Source organism: Ovis canadensis, chromosome 1 (assembly GCF_042477335.2).
Source record: "Ovis canadensis isolate MfBH-ARS-UI-01 breed Bighorn chromosome 1, ARS-UI_OviCan_v2, whole genome shotgun sequence".
Taxonomy (NCBI): Eukaryota; Metazoa; Chordata; class Mammalia; order Artiodactyla; family Bovidae; genus Ovis; species Ovis canadensis.
In genome coordinates, this window is record NC_091245.1 from 189,295,538 (window position 1) to 189,318,293 (window position 22,756).

At 38.7% G+C, this 22,756-nt stretch overlaps 1 protein-coding gene across 5 annotated transcripts in view; it reads right to left on the reverse strand.

The window, feature by feature from the left end:
• Positions 1-22,756, reverse strand: part of POLQ (DNA polymerase theta) — a 150,310-nt gene that overhangs the window by 96,676 nt on the left and 30,878 nt on the right. For 4 of the 5 annotated variants that reach the window (XR_011249399.1, XR_011249400.1, XR_011249398.1 and 1 more), the window contains exons 5-9: positions 13,260-13,707; positions 12,610-12,789; positions 8,830-8,960; positions 7,218-7,374; positions 5,452-5,560 (exon numbers count right to left, since the gene is read on the reverse strand). Coding sequence is in view for 2 of the 5 variants with exons in the window: in XM_069554710.1 (XP_069410811.1) it covers positions 5,452-5,560; positions 7,218-7,374; positions 8,830-8,960; positions 12,610-12,789; positions 13,260-13,440 (758 nt within the window). In the remaining 3 variants the exon portion in view is untranslated. Of the gene's footprint in view, positions 1-5,451; positions 5,561-7,217; positions 7,375-8,829; positions 8,961-12,609; positions 12,790-13,259; positions 13,708-22,383; positions 22,690-22,756 lie in introns of all 5 variants that reach the window. The other variant, XM_069554717.1, reaches the window with a different exon arrangement.

Here is a 22,756-nt window from a genome sequence, read left to right on the forward strand (position 1 = left end):
TTTGCCTTTCACTTCTCTTCTTTTCGTAGCTGTTTGTAAGGCCTGTTCAGACAACCATTTTGCCTTTTTGCATTTCTTTTCTTGGGTATGGTCCTGATTACTGCCTCCAGTACAATGTCATGAACCTCTGTCCATAGCTCTTCAGGCACTCTGTCTATCAGACCTAATCCCTTGAACCTATTTGTCACTTCCACTGTATATTCGTAAGTGATTTGATTTAGGTCATGCCTGAATGGTCTAGTGGTTTTCCCTACTTTCTTCAATTTCAGTCTGAATTTGGCAATAAGGAGTTCATGATCTGAGCCACAGTCAGCTCCCGGTCTTGTTTTTGCTGACTGTATAGAGCTTCTCCATCTTTGGCTGCAAAGAATATAATCAGTATTGACCATCTGGTGATGTCCATGTGTAGAGTCTTCTCTTGTGTTGTTGGAAGAGTGTGTTTTCTATGACCAGTGAGTTCTCTTGGCCAAACTCTGTTAGCCTTTGACTACTTCATTCTGTACTCCAAGGCCAAATTTGCCCATTACTCTGGGTATTTCTTGACTTCCTACTTTTGCATTCCATCCCCTATAATGAAAAGGACATCTCTTTTGGGTGTTAGTTCTAGAAGGTCTCGTAGGTCTTCGTAGAACCGTTGAACTCAGCTTCTTCAGCATTATTGGTCGGGGCATAGACTTGTATTACTGTGATATTGAGTGGTTTGCCTTGGAAACGAACAGAGATCATTCTGTCGTTTTTGAGACTGGATCCAAGTACTGCATTTCAGACTCTTGTTGGCTACTCCATTTCTTCTAAGGGACTCCTGCCCATGCTAGTAACATATAATGGTTACCTGAGTCAAATTCACCCATTCCAGTCCATTTTAGTTCACTGATTCCTAAAATGTCAATGTTCACTCTCGCCATCTCCTGGTTGACTACTTCCAATTTTGTCTTGATTCATGAACCTAACATTCCAGATTACAATGCAATACTGCTCTTTACAGCATTGGACCTTACTTCCATCACCAGTCACATCCACAACTGAGTGTTGTTTTTGCTTTGACTCTGTCTCTTTGTTCTTTCTGGAGTTAGTTCCCCACTAATTTCCAGTAGCATATTGGGCACCTACCCACCTGGGGAGTTCATCTTTCAATGTCCTATCTTTTTGCCTTTTCATACTGGTCATGGGGTTCTCAAGGCAAGCATACACAAGTGGTTTGCCATTCCCTTCACCAGTGGACCAGGTTTTGTCAGAACTCTTCACCATGACCCGTCCGTCTTGGGTGGCCCTACACAGCATGGCTCACAGTTTCATTGAGTTAGACAAGGCTTTGTGCGGTCCATGTGATCACATTGGTTAGTTTTCTGTGATTGTGGTTTTCAGTTTGCCCTCTGATGGACAAGGATAAGAGGTTTATGGAAGCTTCCTGATGGGAGAGACTGACTGAGGGGTAAACTGGGTCTTGTTCTGATGGGTGGGGCCAAGCTCAGTAAATCTTTAATCCAATTTTCTGCTGGAGGGTGGGGCTCTTTTCCCTCTCTGTTATTTGACCTGAGGCCAAAGGATGGTGGAGGTAATGAAGATGATGGAGACCTCCTTCAAAATGTCCCATACAGGCACTGTTACACTCAGTGCCCCTAATCCTGCAGCAGGCCACCACCAACCCACGCTTCCGCCAGAGACTCCTGGACATTCATGGACACAAAGAGCATACTGCCTATGTTCTCTTCTAGAAGTTTTACAGTTTCAGGTCTTAAGTCTTTAATCCATTTTGAATTTACTTTTGTACATGGTGTGAGAGTAGTCCAGTTTTACCAACATCATTTACTGAAAAGGCTGTCTTTTCTCCACTGTATATTCTTGCCTATGTCATAGGTTAATTTCCCATATAAATATGAGCTCATTGCCCATGCTCTAGAGCCCATGCTCTGCAACAGGAGAAGCCACCATAACAAGAAGTCTGCATGCAGCAACAAAGAGCCCATGTGCCACAACAACCCAGAACAAAATAAATCAATGAATAAAGAAAGCAGATAACTGAAAAAATAATTAGTAAGGGCTCATTTCTGGGCTTTCTAATCTGTTCCACTGATCTTCTTTGTAGAAATGTCTATTTAGATCTTTTGCTCATTTTTTGATTGGGTTGTTGTTTTTATGATATTGAGCTACATGAACTATCTATTTTGGAGATTAAACCCATGTCAGTCACTTCATTCTCAAATATTTTCTTACACTCTGTGAGTTTTCATTTTGTCTATGGTTTTCTTTTTGTTCAAAGCTTCTGAATTTAATTAGGTCCCACTTGCTAATTTTTGTTTTTTTCATTATTCTAGGAGGTGGGTGAAAAAAGATCTTGCTGCATTTTATGCCAAAGTGTTCTGCCTATATTTTCCTATCCTAGTTTTATGGTATCTCATCTTACATTTAGGTCTTTAATCCATTGTGAGTTTATTTGTATATATGATGCTAGAGAATGCTCTAATTTCATCATTTTACATGCACCTGTCTTCCCAGAACCACTTATTAAAGAAACTGTCTTTTCTCCATCGTTCAGTCTTGTCACCTATGACATAGATTAATTGACCATAGGTGTATGGGTTTATTTCTGGGTTCTCTATATTGCTCCACTGATCTGTAAGTTTGTCTTTGTGCCAGTACCATACTGTCCTCATTACTGAAGCATTATATTATAGTACAAAGTCAGGGAGCCTGATTCCTCCAGCTCCATTTTTCCTTCTCAACATTGGTTTGGCTATTTGGGGTCTTTTGTGGTTTCATGAAATTTTAAGACTTTTTGTTCCATGTATGCAAAAAATGCCATTGGTAATTGATAAGGACTATACTGGCCTTCTACCTCCTTAGACTTATTCCTAGGATTTTTATTCTTTTTGATGCAATTATAAATGGGATTGTTTTTTTTAATTTCTCTGATAATTCACTGTTAGTGTACAGAAATATAAAAGATTTCTGTACATTACTTTAGTATCCTGCAATTTTATATAATTCATGGATGAGTTCTAGTAACTTTTTGGTGGCATCTTTAGGATTTTCTGTTTATAGTATCATGTCATAGGCAAACAGCAGCAGTTTTACTTCATCCTTTCCAATTTGGATTCCTTTTCTTTTTATCTGACTGCTGTCACTAGAACTTCCTTACTTTTCCACTTAGCATTGTCACCACTTAGCACTGTCAGTATGTGAGACATTTTGGACAGTGTGTGGTAATATCTCTTTGAGGAGGTAATTTACATTTCTTTGATTACTAATGAAATTAAGCACCATTTCATGTTCAGAAACCGTTTGGATACCCTCTTAAAAATGTCTGTTCAAGTTCCTTACCCATTAATATATTAGGTTGTACTTTTTCTCATTGACTTGTAGAGTTTTTTTTAGTGTTCAGGATGACTTTCCTCTTTCACTCATTTTTGCTCTGGTCTTTATCATTCCTTTCCTTCCACTCTCTGTGATATTATTCTACTATTCTTTTTGAAGTTTTAGAGATGGATAAGTCATTAATTTTCCAGTCTCTCTTCTTTAATAATATACACACTGTGTACTATCAATTTCCCTTTAAAAACAATTCTAGCTGCACTTACACATTTTATTAGGAGATATTTTTATTATACTTCGATTCTATATCTTCCTGTTTCTTTTGTGATTATTTTTTTCACTCCAAAATGGGTCAAAATGTATCTATTAATGTCTAGACATGTGGGCATCTTTTAGTTATGTTTTTCTTATACTTATTTCTGGCTTAATTGGACTGCTGTCATCGATTATATTTTAAATAACTTAAATCCTTTAAGATATTTTGTTTCAGCATACAGATTTTTTTAATAAATGTTTCATATGTAACTAAAAAGAATATATATCCTGCTTATCTTTGGTAATTACTCTACACATATCCATTAGTTCAAATTTGCTAATTGTATTAGTCATATCTTCTATATCACTACTAATTTAGGATATAGATGATAATCTGTATATTTTCCCACATACTGTACAAGATGTGTGAAAGTCTCACAAACTGAAAGATAAGAGCTCCTAGATTAAAAGCATCTACTGAGTATCCAGCCCAAAGTTAGAAAACAAACCCAACACAAAGATACACCAGTGATATTTCACAATACTCAGGAAGAAAAGGAGGTCTTAAAAACCTCTCAGAAAAAAATTTTTTCAATTTATACAAAGAATGAAGGATAAGCATGGTACTGGATTTCTCAATAGTAATGAGAAAAATGACGTACTATCTTAAAAACTCTCCAAGTATTTAGATTTTATTAGTATTAGAATAGTATTTAGATTTAGATTATCTTGACTTTTGTACCTGGAAAATCTATAAAATAATTGTAAGGCATTTTCAGAGATGCTAATTTTTGAAAAATTTATACCTATTATAGCCTATACATGTAAATAAAGTAGAACTTCCTGGAAGATATCCCCACTGAAACTGGAAAGTAAATAAATAGAAATACATGTGATCACAAAAAAGGGGGCTCTGACTCAAGCAAAGAGCAATGGGAATAAATGATACTAATAAAAAGAGATTTTAAGATAACTGCTGCCAGCATATAGATAGACTAAGTTGGAAAAACCCAGGAGACTTTAGGAGAAACTTCTTCAAGAAAATGAATTTGTCAGAACAGCAAATGTGTTGAAACATATTGGATGGAAATTTCAAAAGTGGGAAGCAGCTGGAGATACATCAGCAATAAGTTCATAGAAAATCAAGCCATCAAAGAAAAGACATTTATTAATTTCAAAGAAAACAAAAAGTTATTTAGAAAGTAAAAATAATTATACCACATGGCTCATTGATAATGGACCTTATACAGTCATAATAGGGTAACACTGAGTACCGAATTAAGCAAAATTAGGGCATAAACATATCTGAAGAATGGGAATATAATCAGAGGATAAAGAAAAACTAAGAAGGGTAGAGGAGGAAATTGGCTGGGGTGAGTAAAGAATATAAAAAAAAAAGCTAGATCTTCATTTTCCATAGTAAAGTCAAGATATAATGTGTAAAACTAAAAAACTTAAATAACTATATTTAGAGATATCACTGTAAGTCAAATTTCTAAAAAGCAGTAAGAGTTGAAAATAGTTACCTTTGGAAAGTAGGGGACAAAGAAATGTTATTTTTCATAATTAGCATTGACTATTTACATGTGTGTATAGTTAACAAATACAAAAACTGGATTTTAAAAATTCTATCATAAATGTGGTAAGCAAAAATTTAAGAATGTTTTCATTCTAGAAAATAATCAAATTATTCTACCAAAATAATCTAAAATCACTCCTAGACTTAAGTACTTCTTTTGGGAAAAAAAATAAACTGCTGTACATGAGTTTGTTCCAAATATGTATTACCCTCCTTTAATGTATTTAACAACTATTTATTAAACACTTTTGCACTTTCTCAACATTGTTTGGAAACTCAAGAACTTAACTATTTCAGGTACTTACCAAGAAGCTGATTTCTGAGTAATATAGCAAATCTTGGTCAGCAAAAGCTCCAGCAGATACCCTCGGTGAGAGTCTCCCAGCATATGTAATTCATCCACAACCACCATTCCTAAAGAGATTTTCCAGATACTAAGTTTCATAGAATCTCACAATTAAAAATTTTGAAGGACTGAGTATCTTAATCTGGTACTATAAAAAACTGTTATTATAGTACATTGCAGGTAATACAAAATTCAGATGCTTCTTAACTGGCAACCTTGTAAAATACATGTACAAAGAAAATTAAAGACATCCTTGAAAATTATTCAGTGGATTGACTTTTCTATGGGGAAAACAACCAGGGCAACCATCCTGATGTTAGCAAGTGCACAGGAAAACAGAATCAGATCAAGAAGCAATAAATGATTTTAAGGGGATGTTTTTGTTTGATTATGGTAGACTAGTGACTCACCCTACTATAAAGCATAAATATAATAATTCTCTTCTCCTCTACTTGGAGAAACTAGTCTACGTATTTGGAATAATGCTCAAGAATTACCAAAAATCTAGTTATCAACCAATGCCTCATTTAAACATTTTAATTTATGTGTGCACTGGTGTCCTCTGACCCAGCCCAAATTCCCCTACAAAAATACAGATCTTTCAGACTATTTCCTAGAAGAACACATGATGTTCTTCTTCCTTATCAGTAAGCTATTTCATTGTAACAGGTATACTATCATGTAAGAATCGAATCGCCAGTCTATGTCCGACGCAGGATACAGCATGCTTGGGGCTGGTGCACGGTGATGACCCAGAGAGATGTTATGGGGAGGGAGGTGGGAGGGGGGTTCATGTTTGGGAACGCATGTACACCCGTGGTGGATTCATGTCAATGTATGGCAAAACCAATATAGTATTGTAAAGTAAAATAAAGTAAAAATAAAAATTAAAAAAAAAAATCATATTGTATGATGAGTTATTTCCGAATTCATTCATTCATCCAAAAAATATTTATTCTATCTAGTGTGCCAGGCACTGTGCTAAGTGTACTGGATATAACACTTAACCTGATACAACACAATCTGACAATTCTGATACAAACTAAGGAATGTGATTCCTCTCTCTAAGCTTGACAGAGCAAAGCCCATGTCTAATTAATTTTTTATTTCACTCCCCACCTCTATCCTAATTTTACCATTTAAGTTCAGGAAGATAACATGAATAACTAACTGATATTCTTGCAGTTTCCATTGCTGTTGAAATCATTCTCTTCCTATTCCTACCTCTACATAGTGAGCTTTAACAAGTGGTTAAAAAAAAAAAAAAAGGACTAAGACAGAACAGTCCCAAGCTCAAATATAGTGCTAATTTCTATAGCTCCCTACCATCGGTCTGCTAAATGGTAGTCTCTGGGTCCAGGCCTGATCTAAATATCATAGTACCAGAATATGATAATGAATACATATACACTAATTGCAGAGATGGAAGATTATTTCCTTCTATTCCTGGCAAACTTTATCAGGAAAGAAGCAATGAGAAATGTTTTGAGGACTCTAAGATAATCTTTATGTTTTGTAAAGTGCAAAAATATAAGCAGAGTCAATAACATCAGCAGGATGCAAAACGTTTTTTAACAGAGTTCTTAACATTATAGATGCCAATTCTTACCTCCAGAAGATGACAGACATTAGAATAAAACATAAGATATATAGAAATCATAATGGCTCCACTCCATTCTATCAAAAACAGAGAAAGTATAGGCACGTATTTCTTTATTTACTTACCTAAAAGATCCATCTTATTTTCCTCTATAAGGCGATTGATCAGACCATTGGCTCTCTCAATTGTGCAGACAGCAATATCCAAAGAAGAGAAATGCCTTGTTGGAGAGGTACTGCCCATATAACCATCTACTTTTATTCCTACTTCCTGAAATAGACTCTGATTTGAGTAAAACAGAAAAGTAAGAGTTGAAAATTTATGAATATTGAATTGGTTCTTTCCCCAAGCATAGATGTAAGTATCAAAAGACATTTATCAGACAACTGGTGCTTATTCCTGGTCAAGGCACATTGGTTCTTTTTAGAATCAAAGTCTAAAAATAAGATTTAGAATTGACAAAACTCAGTAGAGAGATTTTCTATTAAGACAGAGTTGAATAAAATGGCATACTTAATGAGTTCTATGCGCTCCATATCGAAGAAAGAGCCTTACAGAAGAAAACAAAAATTACCTTAAGCACTAACGTTTTTTTATCTAATAAACAAGCAAAAAACTAGTTCCTTCTTTAACACTAATGTAATAATATGTTCAGAAACAAATTTATACTTCATGAGGAAAATATTTTCATTATCTCTCTAAGAACTAGTTTTATATATATAACAAAAGAAAGGGTTTCAAAACTCAAATGCAGTGGGTGGTTTGGTTTTTTGTTGTTGTTTGTTTTGTTTTTTAGATTAACTTTTATCTAACATACCTTCTCAATAAAAAGGATCCTTACATCATTTTCCTACTTTGGTCTAAGATGAAAAGATGTTACCATGTAGAATCAGCTTTGTTGGCTATTTGGTCTCTGAAATAACGTTAAAAAAATTCACAGAACCATTGAATTTTAGAGCTATTCATTCAATAAAATGTTTCTGAGTATTTACTGAGTTAACCCATAGTTTCATTTTACCAATGAAAAATTCAATCCAGCAGATTACGTGTCTGGCCTGAAGACATAGTTAATGGCAAAACTGGGACCAGAACTCGGATTTTTTGGATTACCAGTACAATAATCTTGCCATTCCAAAAGGCAGAAATAAGAATAAATTTTATTCTCTTTAATGAAGTATTATACTTGTAAAAATGCCTTAAAGACCATGTATCACACAAATGTATAATGCTACTATTCATTTTTGCAGAACAGCGGAACAGAACACACAACTGGAGCTGTACATAAGCATCAATGGATCTTGTTCTTCATCCTCTTATGTTCCCAAATGTCCCCTCAATTAGGATGGGATAAGCTTCCTCAAACATACTTCCTTTCCATGCTTCAGCTTAGTCCTACTATTCACTTAAGATGTTGATTCTTAATCTGCACATTTATATACTAATTAAAGCACTCTATTTTTTAAGGAATATTTTAAGTTTTTATATAATTTTCACCAATTACTCTTGATTTAACTGTCCTCTCTCTTTTATGCAGTAATTTTAAAGTTTCCTCTCATAAATGGTCAACTTTTAAAGCTACATTGGTGGTGTTTACTTGCTAAATCATGTACCACTCTCTTGTAATCCCATGGATTGAGATGTAATGAAAGATTTTTATTTTCCAATTACTTCTATAATTCTATTTCAAATGAGTAAAGCCAAAGCTGCCAATAACAGGCCTTTCACAAAAGAAATTACCTGGAGATAGTATTTCTTCTCTTTAGCCACAGAAACAAAGGGCAAAATAAAAAGAGCTTTCTTCCGCATTTCCAAAACCCGCTTCAAAATAAGTAGCTCAGCAACGAGAGTCTTCCCAGCACTTGTAGGAGCTAAAAGATGTTATTCCACAAGATCATCACAAAAATAAGTAATAATTGATACAGTGCAGTAACAAATGCTTTAAATCATATCTAGTGACTAAAGAGCCCAAGGCTAACTGGACAACATAAGCAAACTATCATTAGGGCTTCCCTGGCGGCTCAGTGATAAAGGACCCCCCTGCCAAGGCAGGAGATGTGGGTTTGATCCCTGGGTTGGGAAGATTCCCTGGAGGAGGGAACAGCAACCCACTCCAGTATTTTACCTGGGAAATCCCATGGAGAGAGGAGACTGGAGGACTAGTCCATAGGGTCGCAAGAGCAGAACACAACTTTAGCGACTAAACCGCCACCACCTATCAGTTGAAACCTTTCAGTTCAGTTCAGTCGCTCAGTCCTGTCCGACTCTGCAACCCCTTGAATCACAGCACACCAGGCCTCCCTGTCCATCACCAACTCCCGGAGTTCACTCAAACTCACGTCCATCGAGTCAGTGATGCCATCCAGCCATCTCATCCTCTGTCGTCCCCTTCTCCTCCTGCCCCCAACCCCTCCCAGCATCAGAGTCTTTTCCAATGAGTCAACTCTTCGCATGAGGTGGCCAAAGTACTGGAGTTTCAGCTTTAGCATCAGTCCTTCCAATGAACACCCAGGACTGATCTCCTTTAGAATGGACTGGTTGGATCTCCTTGCAAAACCCTGAAACACCCAACTTTAAACCAGCTTTCTAAACACTCTCCCAGTGAAAAACAAAGAAATCTTTGAGACAAAGAAATCTTTGTAACAGCAATAAATGATGAATATTACTGAGTACCTAGCTTACACCTAAAGATCCTTTCCTTTAAGTACCAAATAGTTAAAAGCCCTACTATGAGGAAATAAACAGCTTAAATACATTGTGATAGAAGCTATGATAGACGCTGAAGGGGAAAAGCTATAAGGATTTATGTAAAGGAAACAGAATTTCAAAGGAGCAAAAAGGGAAAAAGAAAAGAATCCCAAGCAGAAAAAACAGCATGTGTAAAGGTCTAAAGGAAAGCCTAGTATATTCAGAAGATGGTAATTGAATGTCTGAAGCAAAAAGTACAAGTAGGTAGGTAGGTTTAGCCAGTCAGTTGTGTCTGACTCTTGCGACCCCATGGACTGTAGCCCTGCCAGGCTCCTCTGTCCATGGGATTTCCCAGGCAAGAATACTGGAGTAGGTTGTCACAAGTAGGGGAGTAAAAGAGACATGAAAGTGCCACAAGAAAAAAAGTTTTATAATCCTACCACATAAGAAATTTACCCTGAAAGCAATGGAGAGTGATTAGTGAGTTAGGTGAACGTGGAAAGGAGTGAGAAATTCATAACTGTACAGAGTTTGGCTGCAGAAGCAAAGTAAGGGCAGAAAGAAAAGATTCAGTTCAGTTTAGTTCAGTCACTCAGTCATGTCCGACTCTTTGCAACCCCATGAATCGCAGCATGCCAGGCCTCCTGGTCCGCACCAACTCCCGGAGTTCACTCAAACTCTCGTCCATCAGTCGGGGATGCCATCCAGCCATCTCATCCTCTGCCGTCCCATTCTCCTCCTGCCCCCAATCCCTCCCAGCATCAGGGTCTTTTCCAATGAGTCAACTCTTCACATGAGGTGGCCAAAGTATTGAAGTTTCAGCTTTAGCATCAGTCCTTCCAATAAACACCCAGGACTGATCTCCCTTAGGATGGACTGGTTGGATCTCCTTGCAGTCCAAGGGATTTTCAAGAGTCTTCTCCAACACCACAGTTCAAAAGCATCAATTCTTCAGCGCTCAGCTTTCTTCACAGTCCAACTCTCACATCCATACATGACCACGGGAAAAACCATAGCCTTGACTAGACGGACCTTTGTTGGCAAAGTAATATCTCTGCTTTTCAATATACTATCTAGGTTGGTCATAACTTCTCTTCCAAGGAGTAAGCGTCTTTTAATTTCATAGCTGCAATCACCATCTGCAATGATTTTGGAGCCCCCCAAAATAAAGTCTGACACTGTTTCTGTTTCCCCATCTATTTCCCATGAAGTGATGGGACCAGATGCCATGTTCTTAGTTTTCTGAATGTTGTGCTTTAAGCCAACATTGTGTTCACTCTCCTCTTTTACTTTCATCAAGAGGCTCTTTAGTTCCTCTTCACTTTCTGCCATAAGGGTGGTGTCATCTGCATATCTGAGGTGACTGATATTGGAATCTTGATTCCAGCTTGCGCTTCTTCCAGCCCAGCGTTTCTCATGATGTACTCTGCATATAAGTTAAATAAGCAGGGTGACAATATCCAGCCTTGACGTATTCCTTTTCCTATTTGGAACCAGTCTGTTCTTCCATGTCCAGTTCTAACTGTTGCTTCCTGACCTGCATAGAGGTTTCTCAAGAGGCAGGTCAGGTGATCTGGTATTCCCCTCTCTTTCAGAATTTTCCAGTTTATTGTGATCCACACAGTCAAAGGCTTTGGCATAGTCAATAGAGTAGAAACAGATGTTTTTCTGGAACTCTCTTGCTTTTTCAATGAATCAGCTTATTTTGGCAATTTGATCTCTCCTTCCTCTGCCTTTTCTAAAACCAGCTTGAACATCTAGTTACAAAGCTACTGCATAATCTAGAAGATGATAGTAAACTAGGTAATGCACCCAAGAACAAAGAGTACTGGTCAGAATCAAGATATCTGAGGTAACAGACACTGGACCCGGTGATAAATCTATGTGAGTTGGTGACCAGAGTTATGAATGACACCCAAGTATTTAAGCAATTGAAACTGTCAGGGCATTCTACAACTACCACTAACTGCCACTAGCAGTTAGTAAGAGTGTTTCCTGTATGCCAAAAACTTTTCTATGCCCACAAGCAGGCACTCATGCTTTCTGTGTGCACTGTCACTCCCTCTCTTTCTCCTCCTCTCTCTCACGTAATCTGCAAGGTTACACAGCCAGTAAACAGCCTGAACTTGAATCTTGTTGTTCGGTCACCGAGTCATGTCCCACTCTTCGGGACCTTATGAACTGCAACACACCAGGCTTCCCTGTCCTTCACTATCTCCTGGAGTTTATTCAAACTCATCATATCCATTGAGAAATAGATAGAAAATCTCCTAGCTATTTTTGGCAGCCATAATGAAAAATCTGGATAACTCACAGCTTCAGAGAAAACTGATCTTACCAAGTGATTAGATTCTAAAGTCAGTATTCTAAAGACAGATGGTTAAAAGTTTTATAAGTCAAAATTACTCTTGAAAGCCCATATAACCTTTCATAAAGTATTACATAAGGTTTTATGTATATACTCCTGTATGAGCAGGTCAACTTATAAACAGGTATGTATTATAAAATATTCACACACTGAAAGGCAACTGAGATCAACTGTGGGAGAACACATTTACATCTCATACTGCATGCTCACACTGGGATGAATGTTTGTTGAGAGGAAAGGCAAGCAGATAACTCTCTTTAAACTGCAGGGGTTTTGCCTTTCCCCACCCCACCATATAAGGGGATTTTCATAACTTAGGTATGCATATGATGAAACTCTGCTTTTCATATATTTTAAGACTTTCTCTAGTTATAAATTTCACCTGCCTTACCTCATTAGAGCATTCTCTACATTCATAATGTCTTAAAAATGGTACAGAAATTAATTTGCACAAATTTGAATACCTGAATAGACTAAATTCTTTCCTTCCAGGACTTGTCCAAGCAAAAGGCACTCTGCCTGCCATTCAAACATTTTTTTAACACCAAAACTGTGATATTTCTCCAGAACCGCTGTAGGAAGTCCCCAATTTGCCAACAGCAGCTTGTCTATTTGATCATCAGGAAACGTCTGCTTGCATTCCCCTTTTGGGGAAAAAAAAGAAAAACAAAAAAGAAAAAAAGGAAGGAAGCAGTTAGTTTTAACCTAAGACTTCAGTAATTAGCCTTCTACTGAGTTTTGGAATTCCTACGTGTTATATATAACCTGCCATAAAACACATCCAATTTAAGTATCTGTAAGGAGTACTGGCACTGTTAGGCTTGAATCCCTTACAGGTGATGAGATTTGGCCAACTAGTAAGTTGTTTCCGTAAACAAATGTCGAAAGAATAAAAACCCAGAAACCACTTGAAGACTAATACCAGGAGGTCTCTGAACACGGACTGAAAGCTCTTCCTTGTCAACAGAAAGTGACATGCCGCTCAGGGCTGGAGTCACAAACTGAGAAAGGGAGTAGGAGCCGAGCGGGTCCTGTAAACGAGCGAGCTCCGCGCCGAAAGGACACCTCGCGACTAGCAGCCCGGCTGAGCTGGCCACGGAGTGCCTGGGAGTACCTGTAGCTCCGGCCGGCCGGCGCCCACGATCCTTCAAGCTGCTTCCCAGGCCCGGAGGTGGGCTCAGCACCGGCCCGGAAAGGAGCAAGGGGCTGTCACTGCCGTCAAAGCCGCTTCCCGAAGACGAGTCTAAGCCTGATGCTGAACGTCGCTGTTTCCCACTCCAGCGCGTTATATTCATCGCGAAACCTTCTCCGCCATTCAGGAAAACGCAGAGTCCCAGCGTCCTCCCACTCGGAAAAAACTCACCTTGGCGACGAATGCGGCCGCCATCTTCCCGCCACGGTTTTAAAACGCAGGCCTCTCAGCCCGCCCCGGGACCATAGAGTTCCCAGTGGCGAGAGTAACCCGAGGACCATAAACTCTTGGGGAAGGAGCGGCTCTCGCTCGGTTTAGACCTCCCGCGTCTCTATTGTTGATGGTTAGCGTAATAGAAACAGAGTTGGACCTAGATTAAACCGGGAAAAAACAGGCTCAGTATATATAATCTCCAACTATAATCATACTGGCTTAAAATTTTTACTTTTCTTTTTGTCCATTTCTAGTTTAAATAGCAAGGTTATACTAACTTCGTAAAATGAACTGCCCATAATAGGTAGATTAGAGACGTAGTTCTATTTAACATATTGGTATTTTTAAAATAATTATTATAAGTTGTATGTGCGAAGAGCTGACTCATTGGAAAACACTCTGATGCAGGATAAGGAGTCAACAAAAGATGAGATGATTAGATGGCATCATGACTAATTTGAGCAAACTCCAGGGGATAGTGAAGGACAGGGAAGCCTGGCATGCTGTAGTTCATGGGGTGGCAAGGAGTGGGACACGACTTGGCCACTGAACAACAATATGTGCAAAATATTATACCAGTAAAATTTAGGATTTAGAATGGAGTGCAATTTACTCTCTCCTGGTGTATGATTGTAGGGCAGAGGCTATTTCTGTACACAATTTCTACTTTAGTCATTGTACACTGTAAGGAATACTGCCACCGATAGACTTCTTAGATAGCAGAACGCTGCATGGAAGGGGCTCTGGATGTTCCAGAGTGATCATTCGGAACGAAGAGCTTATTGATGGATCTATGCTTTACCTTTTGGCAAAGTAGAATCAAGCGAGCTCTGGACTTAAGCTGATACCTGCTATTCACCTAATTGCACAATCCGTTTCACCAAGCAAATCTAGTAAGGGAAAGCCTACCCTGAAGAGTCGGTGGTTTCCTATAGCTCTAAAAATCTCAAAAGGACCAGTCAAACAACAGCAAAGCCTCTAATATAAGCCTGGGAAATAGGAGACTCAGTTCTATGAAACCTATCTTGTTAAAAAAAATTTTTTTGGACAATATTCCAAAATTCCACACGATGGAGTCATTACTCCATGAAGGAAACATTTTTCTTAGTTATCTTTTATGCTTTCATTCATTTACTCAACTAGTTATTGAGCATCTACTATTGAGTCTACTGTGCTAGGCACTGATATACAGGGAAGTGGCAAGAAATGGTTCCTGCTCTCAAAGAGAAAGAGATTAGAGACAAATATTAAACTAATTGAAAAATTAATTGACGATTTTAAATTGTACTAACAAAAAAAAAATAATAAATAAATTGTACTAACATTCAGGACAGAGAAGGCAATGGCACCCACTCCGTACCCTTGCCTGGAAAATCCTATGGACGGAGGAGCCTGGTAGGCTGCAGTCCATGGGGTCGCTGGGAGTCAGATACGACTGAGTGACTTCACTTTCACTTTTCACTTTTATGCATTAGAGAAGGAAATGGCAACCCACTCCAGTGTTCTTGCCTGGAGAATCCCAGGGACGGGGGAGCCTGCTGGGCTGCCGTCTATGGGGTCACATAGTCAGACACAACTGAGGTGACTTAGCAGCAGCAATGCTCAGGAGGAAATAAAGAGTACTATTAAATAAAAGAGATCCTAATTTAGATGTTAAATCTGCTACCAAAGATTGAAGGTGGGAGGAGAAGGGGACAACAGAGGATGAGATGGTTGGATGGCACCCACCAACTGGATGGACATGAGTTTGAATAAGCTCCAGGAGTTGGTGATGGACAGGGAAGCCTGGCGTGCTGCAGTCCATGGGGTCACAAAGAGTCAGACATGACTGAGTGACTGAACTGAATTTAGATGTAGTCATGGAAGATCTTTCTGAGATGCAGTGTAGCATAGGGGTCCAGAGTATAACTCTGAAGACAGTCAATCTGTGTTTGAAGACTTAGTAGCTGTGTGATCCTTGCTTAACTCCTTGAGCTTCCTTTTCCTCATCTATATGATGAAGATGGGGCTTCCCTGGTGGCTCAGAAGGTAAAGCATCTGCCCACAATGTGGGAGACCCAGGTTTGATCCCTGGGTTGGGAAGATCCCCTGGAGAAGGGAATGGCAACCCATTCCAGTACTCTTGCTTGGAAAATCCCATGGATAGAGTCAGACACGACTGAGAGACTTCTTTCTTCACTTTCTTTCTTTATGATGGATATAATAAAAATAACAACTATTAATATTTGGTTATTATGAACACTAAGTTAATAGGTGTAAAGTGCTTAGAACAGTCCTCACCACATACAAGTACTGTTCAGAGAAAATGCTATATAAATGTTCTAATATTGCTCCCAATATAAAACCAGCACTTTGACATAAAAAGAATAAACACAGAAATCTGTCACAAAGTTATTCTATTCTTATTAGGTGAACTATGATCAACTGAGAAAAATAACTTAGAAGAAATTTAAAGGCATGATTTGTGTCATCTTTCTGAAAAGCCTAGAGAATATTTTTAAATTTACAGTTTATTTCAAACATTCAACATAAATTTCTAATTTAAAAAACTCTTAGAAAATTCAAGACAGAGGGGACATAGGTACACCTATGGTTAATTCATGTTGTATAACAGAAATCAAACCAATATTGTAAAGCAATCATCAATCAATTAAAAATAAATATTTTTAAAGCTCTTAGAAAATAGAAAAGAGAAGTTTACTTCTCAAAAATGTTAAATATTTTGTGTGCTGTTACCATAATTATTAATGCAGGTTAGTACACCTGCAGTATTCCCCCCTGTCTTTTAACTGTGTCTGAGGTTGGATTCCTTGAATTTTATTTGTGGTAAATCTTCAAGGTCTGCATTAAAGCACTTGAAAAGTTTTTTGCATGTATTTCTGCCAGATACCTAGGAGACATATCAATTACAGCCCATTTTAAATATAGAGAAGGACATTGTAGCCCATATCAAGAAGGAGTTTGACAAGAAGTACAACCCCAGCTGGCACTACATAGTGGAAATCATGTGACACATGAAATCAAACACTTCATCTACTTCTACCTGAGCCAAGTGGCCGTTCTCCTGTTCAAATCTGGTTTAAAAATTGGACTGTGTCACACATCCAATGATCCATCCAAAAACAAGAACTGCGGCCTAAATTCCAAATACCAGAGAGGAAAGTCTTCAACCTTGCCTAAGGGAAGACCTTAATCTTTGAACCTCTATTATGTTTTGTACAGGGCAGGAGACGCTGGTTTAATCCCCTTGAAGATTCCATGGACAGAGGAGCCTGGTGGGCTACAGTCCAAAAGTTCACAAAGAGTAGGACATAAGTGATCAATTAAGCACTAGCACTAGTATAATGTTTGACATCCAGAGCCAAATTTGCACAGCTTCCACACTCACCATCTCAGTCTTCAGGATAGATATTTCTCAGCTCTCCTTTCTAAGGAGGCTGTCCTTTTTGGGGTTTGGCTCTACACGGGGGATTTTAGATCTTACCCCAGGACCTGCTAGGAACCCCAGATTCCTATCCCCCAGAACACATAATCTATTGAAATCTGTGCTCCAGACTACCAGAGATCAGCAAACATCACTATGGAAAGTTTTGATGCTAATGTTTCACTTACGTCTCTACTCAGTTCTATGATTATTTGACATTTCTGTCTGATAAGGAATTCTCCAATCTTACCAGTTTAGTCTCAAATTGTAAAAGATGTTTTTTATATTTTATAAAAATATCCAGAATTTTAAGGAAACTGTGCTGTTCTACAGTGGTTTGGACTGATACTGCTAAACACAGACGTAAGGGAAACTCGATAACAACTGGTATATTTTTAAAGATGTCATCTGATTATTTTAATAAGTTTGCACAAATAATGGAGAGTGATTTATCTATGGAAATTGCTGAGGTTATATGAAAAAATAATGAAATTTACACAAACTAAATTGGTGAATTAACTAAAACAGAATCTTCCAGACTGAATAAATTCTGTGCTTCTCAGGGATGTAGCATATAATGTAATAAATCTAATAAATACTACTGTATATTATATCTAAAAGCTGTTAAATGAGTAAATCCTAAGAGTTCTCATTACAAGAAAATAAAACTTTTTCTATTTAAGTTTGCATTTACATGAGATGATGGATGTTTACTCAACTTATTTTGATAATCTTTTCATGGTGGTGGTGTTCAGTCACTAAGTCATGTCTGATTCTTTGTGACCTCTTGGACTGTAGCATACCAGGCTTCCCTGTCCTTCACTGTCTCCCAGAGGAGTTTGTTCAAACTCAAGTTCATTGAGTTGGTGATGCTATCCAGCTATCTTATCCTCTGTCACCCGCTTCTCCTCCTGTCCTCAATCTTTCCCAGTATCAGGATTTTTTCCAGTGAATGGCTTTTCTCATCAGGTGGCCAAGGTATTGGAACTTATGCTGCTGCTGCTGCTAAGTCGCTTCAGTCATGTCTGACTGTGCGAACCCATAGACGGCAGCCCACCAGGCTGTGCCGTCCCTGGGATTCTCCAGGCAAGAACACTGGAGTGGGACTTATGACTTAATTCCCTGCTTTCCATCTTACCCTTCCATTTCTCTAAATTTGTTTCTTAATGTCAAAGAAAAGGGAGCTAGTCTTAACTCACTTCAGTTCTCTGAGATTCAGTGATATAATCAGCAAAGTGGGGGTAATCTCACGTATTACTGGAGGGGTTCCATAAAAATACCCACTTATACACACTGGCACAGGGTTTAAAACCTAATGAGAAGCAATCAATAGGAGCAAGCTTTTTTTTTTTTTTAATCTATAATTCAGTTGTCCCAGGATCTTGTGTGTTACCTGCCCTCCACCTCTATTTTATATTTCAGGTTTTAAAAATTATACGTTACTTTCTCTGTCCAGATACTATTCTTAGCACAGCCAAGAATTGCCAACCCTCCATTGGTCCCTCAAGCCCCTTCATCTTGTCTCACTCCTCTTTTCTTGGTCTGTCTCAGTTCAGAGCACATCTCATTACTTTCTACTACCATCTTTGTGTCTCTCCCTCACTTTCTCGGCCACCTTTCTTGTGGTTCCTTTTGCATCAGTGTCTCTGCCCCTGTCCTGGTCTCCTATAGAAAAATGCTCAGATCTTCTTAGGCAAGAGCACACTTTCCACCAGGTGTGAATTAGAAATTGGAGAGAGGACTGAGCAGCACATGCAGTGAAATAATGAAAGTCTCTCTTGTGGAATATCTTGACACACAGGCAGCCTGGGAGAGAGAGAGGGAGGCTGAGAGCTATTTTTATTAATTTCTAGAAAAGGATAAGCTTTAAACAAAGACTCAAAATATATAAAACAAAAATAGGATTAAAAGGAGAAAGAAAAACATCTACCAACATAATAGAGTTTCATACAACTAAGAAACTGATAGAGCAAGCAGGCAAAATAATTATGATATAAAATTTTGAGTAATACAGTGAGTGAATAAGCTGTATGTATGTAGCTTTTATATGTAATTCTGTACCCAAATAACAAAACACTCTTCATTTCAAACATGCATGTAACAATGTAATATTTATAAAAATTAACCATAAATCAAGCCAAGAGGAAGGTCAACAAATACCAAAGTATACTTATCTCATTCTCTGGCTGCAATGCAAGAAATGTAGAAATTTTTTTAAAAAATTCCCCTTCCAAAAAATTCATATATTTTCATTTTTCTTTAATTCAAAGAAATAAAAAATTTAAAGGATTCCCTGGTGGTCCAGTGGTTAGGACTCAGTGTTTCCACTGCAGGAGTCAGGGGTTCATTCCCTGGTCAGGGAACTAAGATCCCACAAGCCACTCAGCTGTGAAACACACACACATATACAATTGAAGAACTAGGAAAAAACATGCATCAATTTATTGGGTCATAGAAAAAGCAAGAGTATTCCAAAAAAGCATCTACTTCTGCTTCGCTGAATATGCTAAAGCCTTTGATTGTGTAGATCACGACAAACTGGAAGATTCTTCGAGAGTTGGGAATACCAGACCACCTTCCCTGACTCCTGAGAAACCTATATGCAGGTCAAGAAGCAACAGTTAGAACCGGACATGGAACAATGACTGGTTCAAAATTGAGAAAGGAGTATGTCAGGGCTGTATATTGTCACCCTGCTCATTTAACTTACACGCAGAATACATCTTGTAAAATGCCAGGCAGGATGAGGCCGAGCTGGAATCAAGATTGTTGGGAGAAATATCAATAACCTCAGATATGCAGATGACATCACCATTATGGCAAAAAGCAAAGCGTGCCGGGAGCCAGCGTGAGGAATTCCACCTGTGACAAGGTCATGCGGCAAGAGCTCCGATGGCAAGGCTAATCAGACCTCAGGTTTTCCCCCTGGAATTTCCTGAGCATCCACCCCACCCCCACCCCAAAAAAAATAAGAATCTGCCTGCTTTTCCACTCTTCTGATATTCTCTGGCAAAAGTCAAATCAGGGCTTTAGCCTTCTGCACTTGAAAGGGATGTTTCAGTTAAAACCCCTCTGATAGCTCTCTAGCTTGCCTAACAGGTTCCCCAGACTGCTTACAGCTTGTGAATTGCTTACAACCCCCCAACCGCGAGAGGCACAAAGCTTAAAAGCATCTTAAAGATACAAAGCCTTTTCTAAAGAGTAAAAAATTATATTGGTAGAGGGTTTTCACTGTTGACTCAAGGATTGCTGCCAGACCTCCATATTCTTTATCTTTTAGGCACCTGGAAGGATGTTACTCAATGTAAGCAGGATGTAGAAAAAGATACATAGTAGTTTTGATGTTAGCAACACTAGACTTTTGAGTTAATTGCTTCTCTTTTGCTGTAAATCACTGTACTCCCTCTACTTGTTATAAGTTGCTGTATCTTTGCTGTGTAAGAATGTAACTTTATTTAGTGCTTTCTGAGAGTGGCACCAGACCTTGGGAAGATCAACACAAATAAGTCTTCTGGTTGACAAACCCTTATCAGAAAAAAGGCTGTAAAATGTTAATTGGCCCTTTTGGCTGGAAGATGATGTAAATTACCTAAGACTTGTGTATACAATTAGGTATGCAGAGAGAAAAGCCTGGTTTTGATAAGTCTGGACTGCTAACGCTGCATAACTTTGTGTTACCCCTTGATCTCCATGTTTTATCAAAAGTATAAAAGGCCTTTTGAACAGTAAAGGACGGAGCCAGTCGCTGGACTGGTTTCCCCCGTGTCTCTCTCTCTCTCTTTTTTCCCCTTTCCCTCCCTCTGCTCATTACTTTAATTTCAGGCTGAATTTCCATCTGGGGCGCGGAGGCTCGCCAAGTCTACTTACTTGCCCTGGCTGTTAAGACCTGCGTGAAAGGGAGCCTGAGGTGAGGCACCCTTAGATATTCAAGCGAGCACTGGTGGCCCAACGTAGATGGTGCAAATTCCTTGTCTGGAATTTTATTGGTCTACCATGTAGTCCAAGTTATTCAGCCCTCTTCCTCCACTTAATTCTCCTACTACACTATTTCTTCCTAATCTAATCTTATATTAATAAATAAGTTTTCCTCGCCGACTCTGTCCACCCTTCGAATTCCCTGGATCCACCAGGGCTGGACCCCGGCAAAAGAGGAACTAAAGAGTCTTTTGATGAATGTGAAAGAGGAGAGTGAAAAAGCTGGCTTAAAATTCATCATTCTGAAAACTAAAATCATGGCAGGCAGTCCCATCACTTCATGGCAAATAGATGGAGAGAAAATGGAAACAGTGACAGACTTTATTTTGGGGGGCTCAAAAGTCACTCTGGATGGTGGCTGCAGCCATGAAATTAAAAGACACTTGCTCCTTGAAAGAAAAGCTATGACAAACCTAGACAGCATATTAAAAAGCAGAGACATCACTTGGCTGATAAAGGTCTGTATAGTCAAAACTAAGATTTTTCCAGTAATCATGTATGTGAGAGCTGAACCACAAAGAAGGCTAAGTGCTGAAGAATTGCTACTTTCAAATTGTGGTGGTGAAGAAAACAGAATCCCCTGGACTGCAAGGATATCAAACCAGTCAATCCTAAAGGAAATAAATCCTTAATATTCATTGGAAGGATTGATGCTGAAGCTGAAGCTCCAATACTTTGGCCACCTAATGCAAAGAGCAGACTCACTGGAAAAGACCTTGATGTTGGGAAAGATTGAAGCCAGAAAGGAGAAGCAGGCAGCAGAGAATGAGATGGTTAGATGGCATCACCAACTCAATAGGCCTAAATGTGAGCAAACTCTGGGAGACTGTGGAGGACAGGAGAGCCTGGTGTAGTACAGTCAATGGAGTTTGCACACTCAGACAGGACTTAAAGATTGAACAACAACAATTTATGTTAAAAGATGACATGGGTCTTACATGAAAAAGATAAAAAGAGAAAAGAAAAATGTACAGAGCAAAAGCAGAATGAAGGAAATGAATTATAAGACTTCCGCTTCTCCATTAAATAAATATTGGTGCCTTTTAAGTAACAGTGGAAATGGCGAAAATTATCAGATTGTGCATTTATACTGAAAGTAGATTGTTTATGGAGCCAATGTAGGGTGCAAAGGAAAGAGAGATCAGGGACTACCAAAAAAAGCCCCTTTGGCATAATTCAGCTGACCATAGCATTTCAATCTTACCATGTCTCCATAGATGTTAACATTTTACATTAATTTCTTTACATTTAAACATTTCCATGCCCACAAAGGCCAAAAAAAAGTAACATAAATGAGTAAAGTGAAATGAATGGGGACTGTGAAAAACTCGTTTTCTTCCTTGGACATAGCATGGTGGCAAAACCCGGTAATAGTTGACCCCTAGTAGCAGCTGTTCCAGAGAAGGCAATGGCAACCCACTCCAGTACTCTTGCCTGGAAAATCCCATGAGCGGAGTAGCCTGGTAGGCTGCAGTCCATGGGATCTTGAAGAGTCTGACACGACTGCGCAACTTCACTTTCACTTTTCACTTTCATGCATTGGAGAAGGAAATGGCAACCCACTCCAGTGTTCTTGCCTGGAGAATCCCAGGGATGGAGGAGCCTGGTGGGCTGCCGACTATGGGGTTGCACAGAGTCGGACACGACTGAAGCGATGCAGCAGCAGCAGCAGCAGCAGCAGCAGCAGCAGCAGCAGCTGTTCACGTCTTCTAGCATAATAACAGAAAGCCGAAATTTTACCTGGGTGGATGATCATCCAAAACATGGAATATCAATGAAGGTTTGATCAGGAAGGCTTAATTGTATG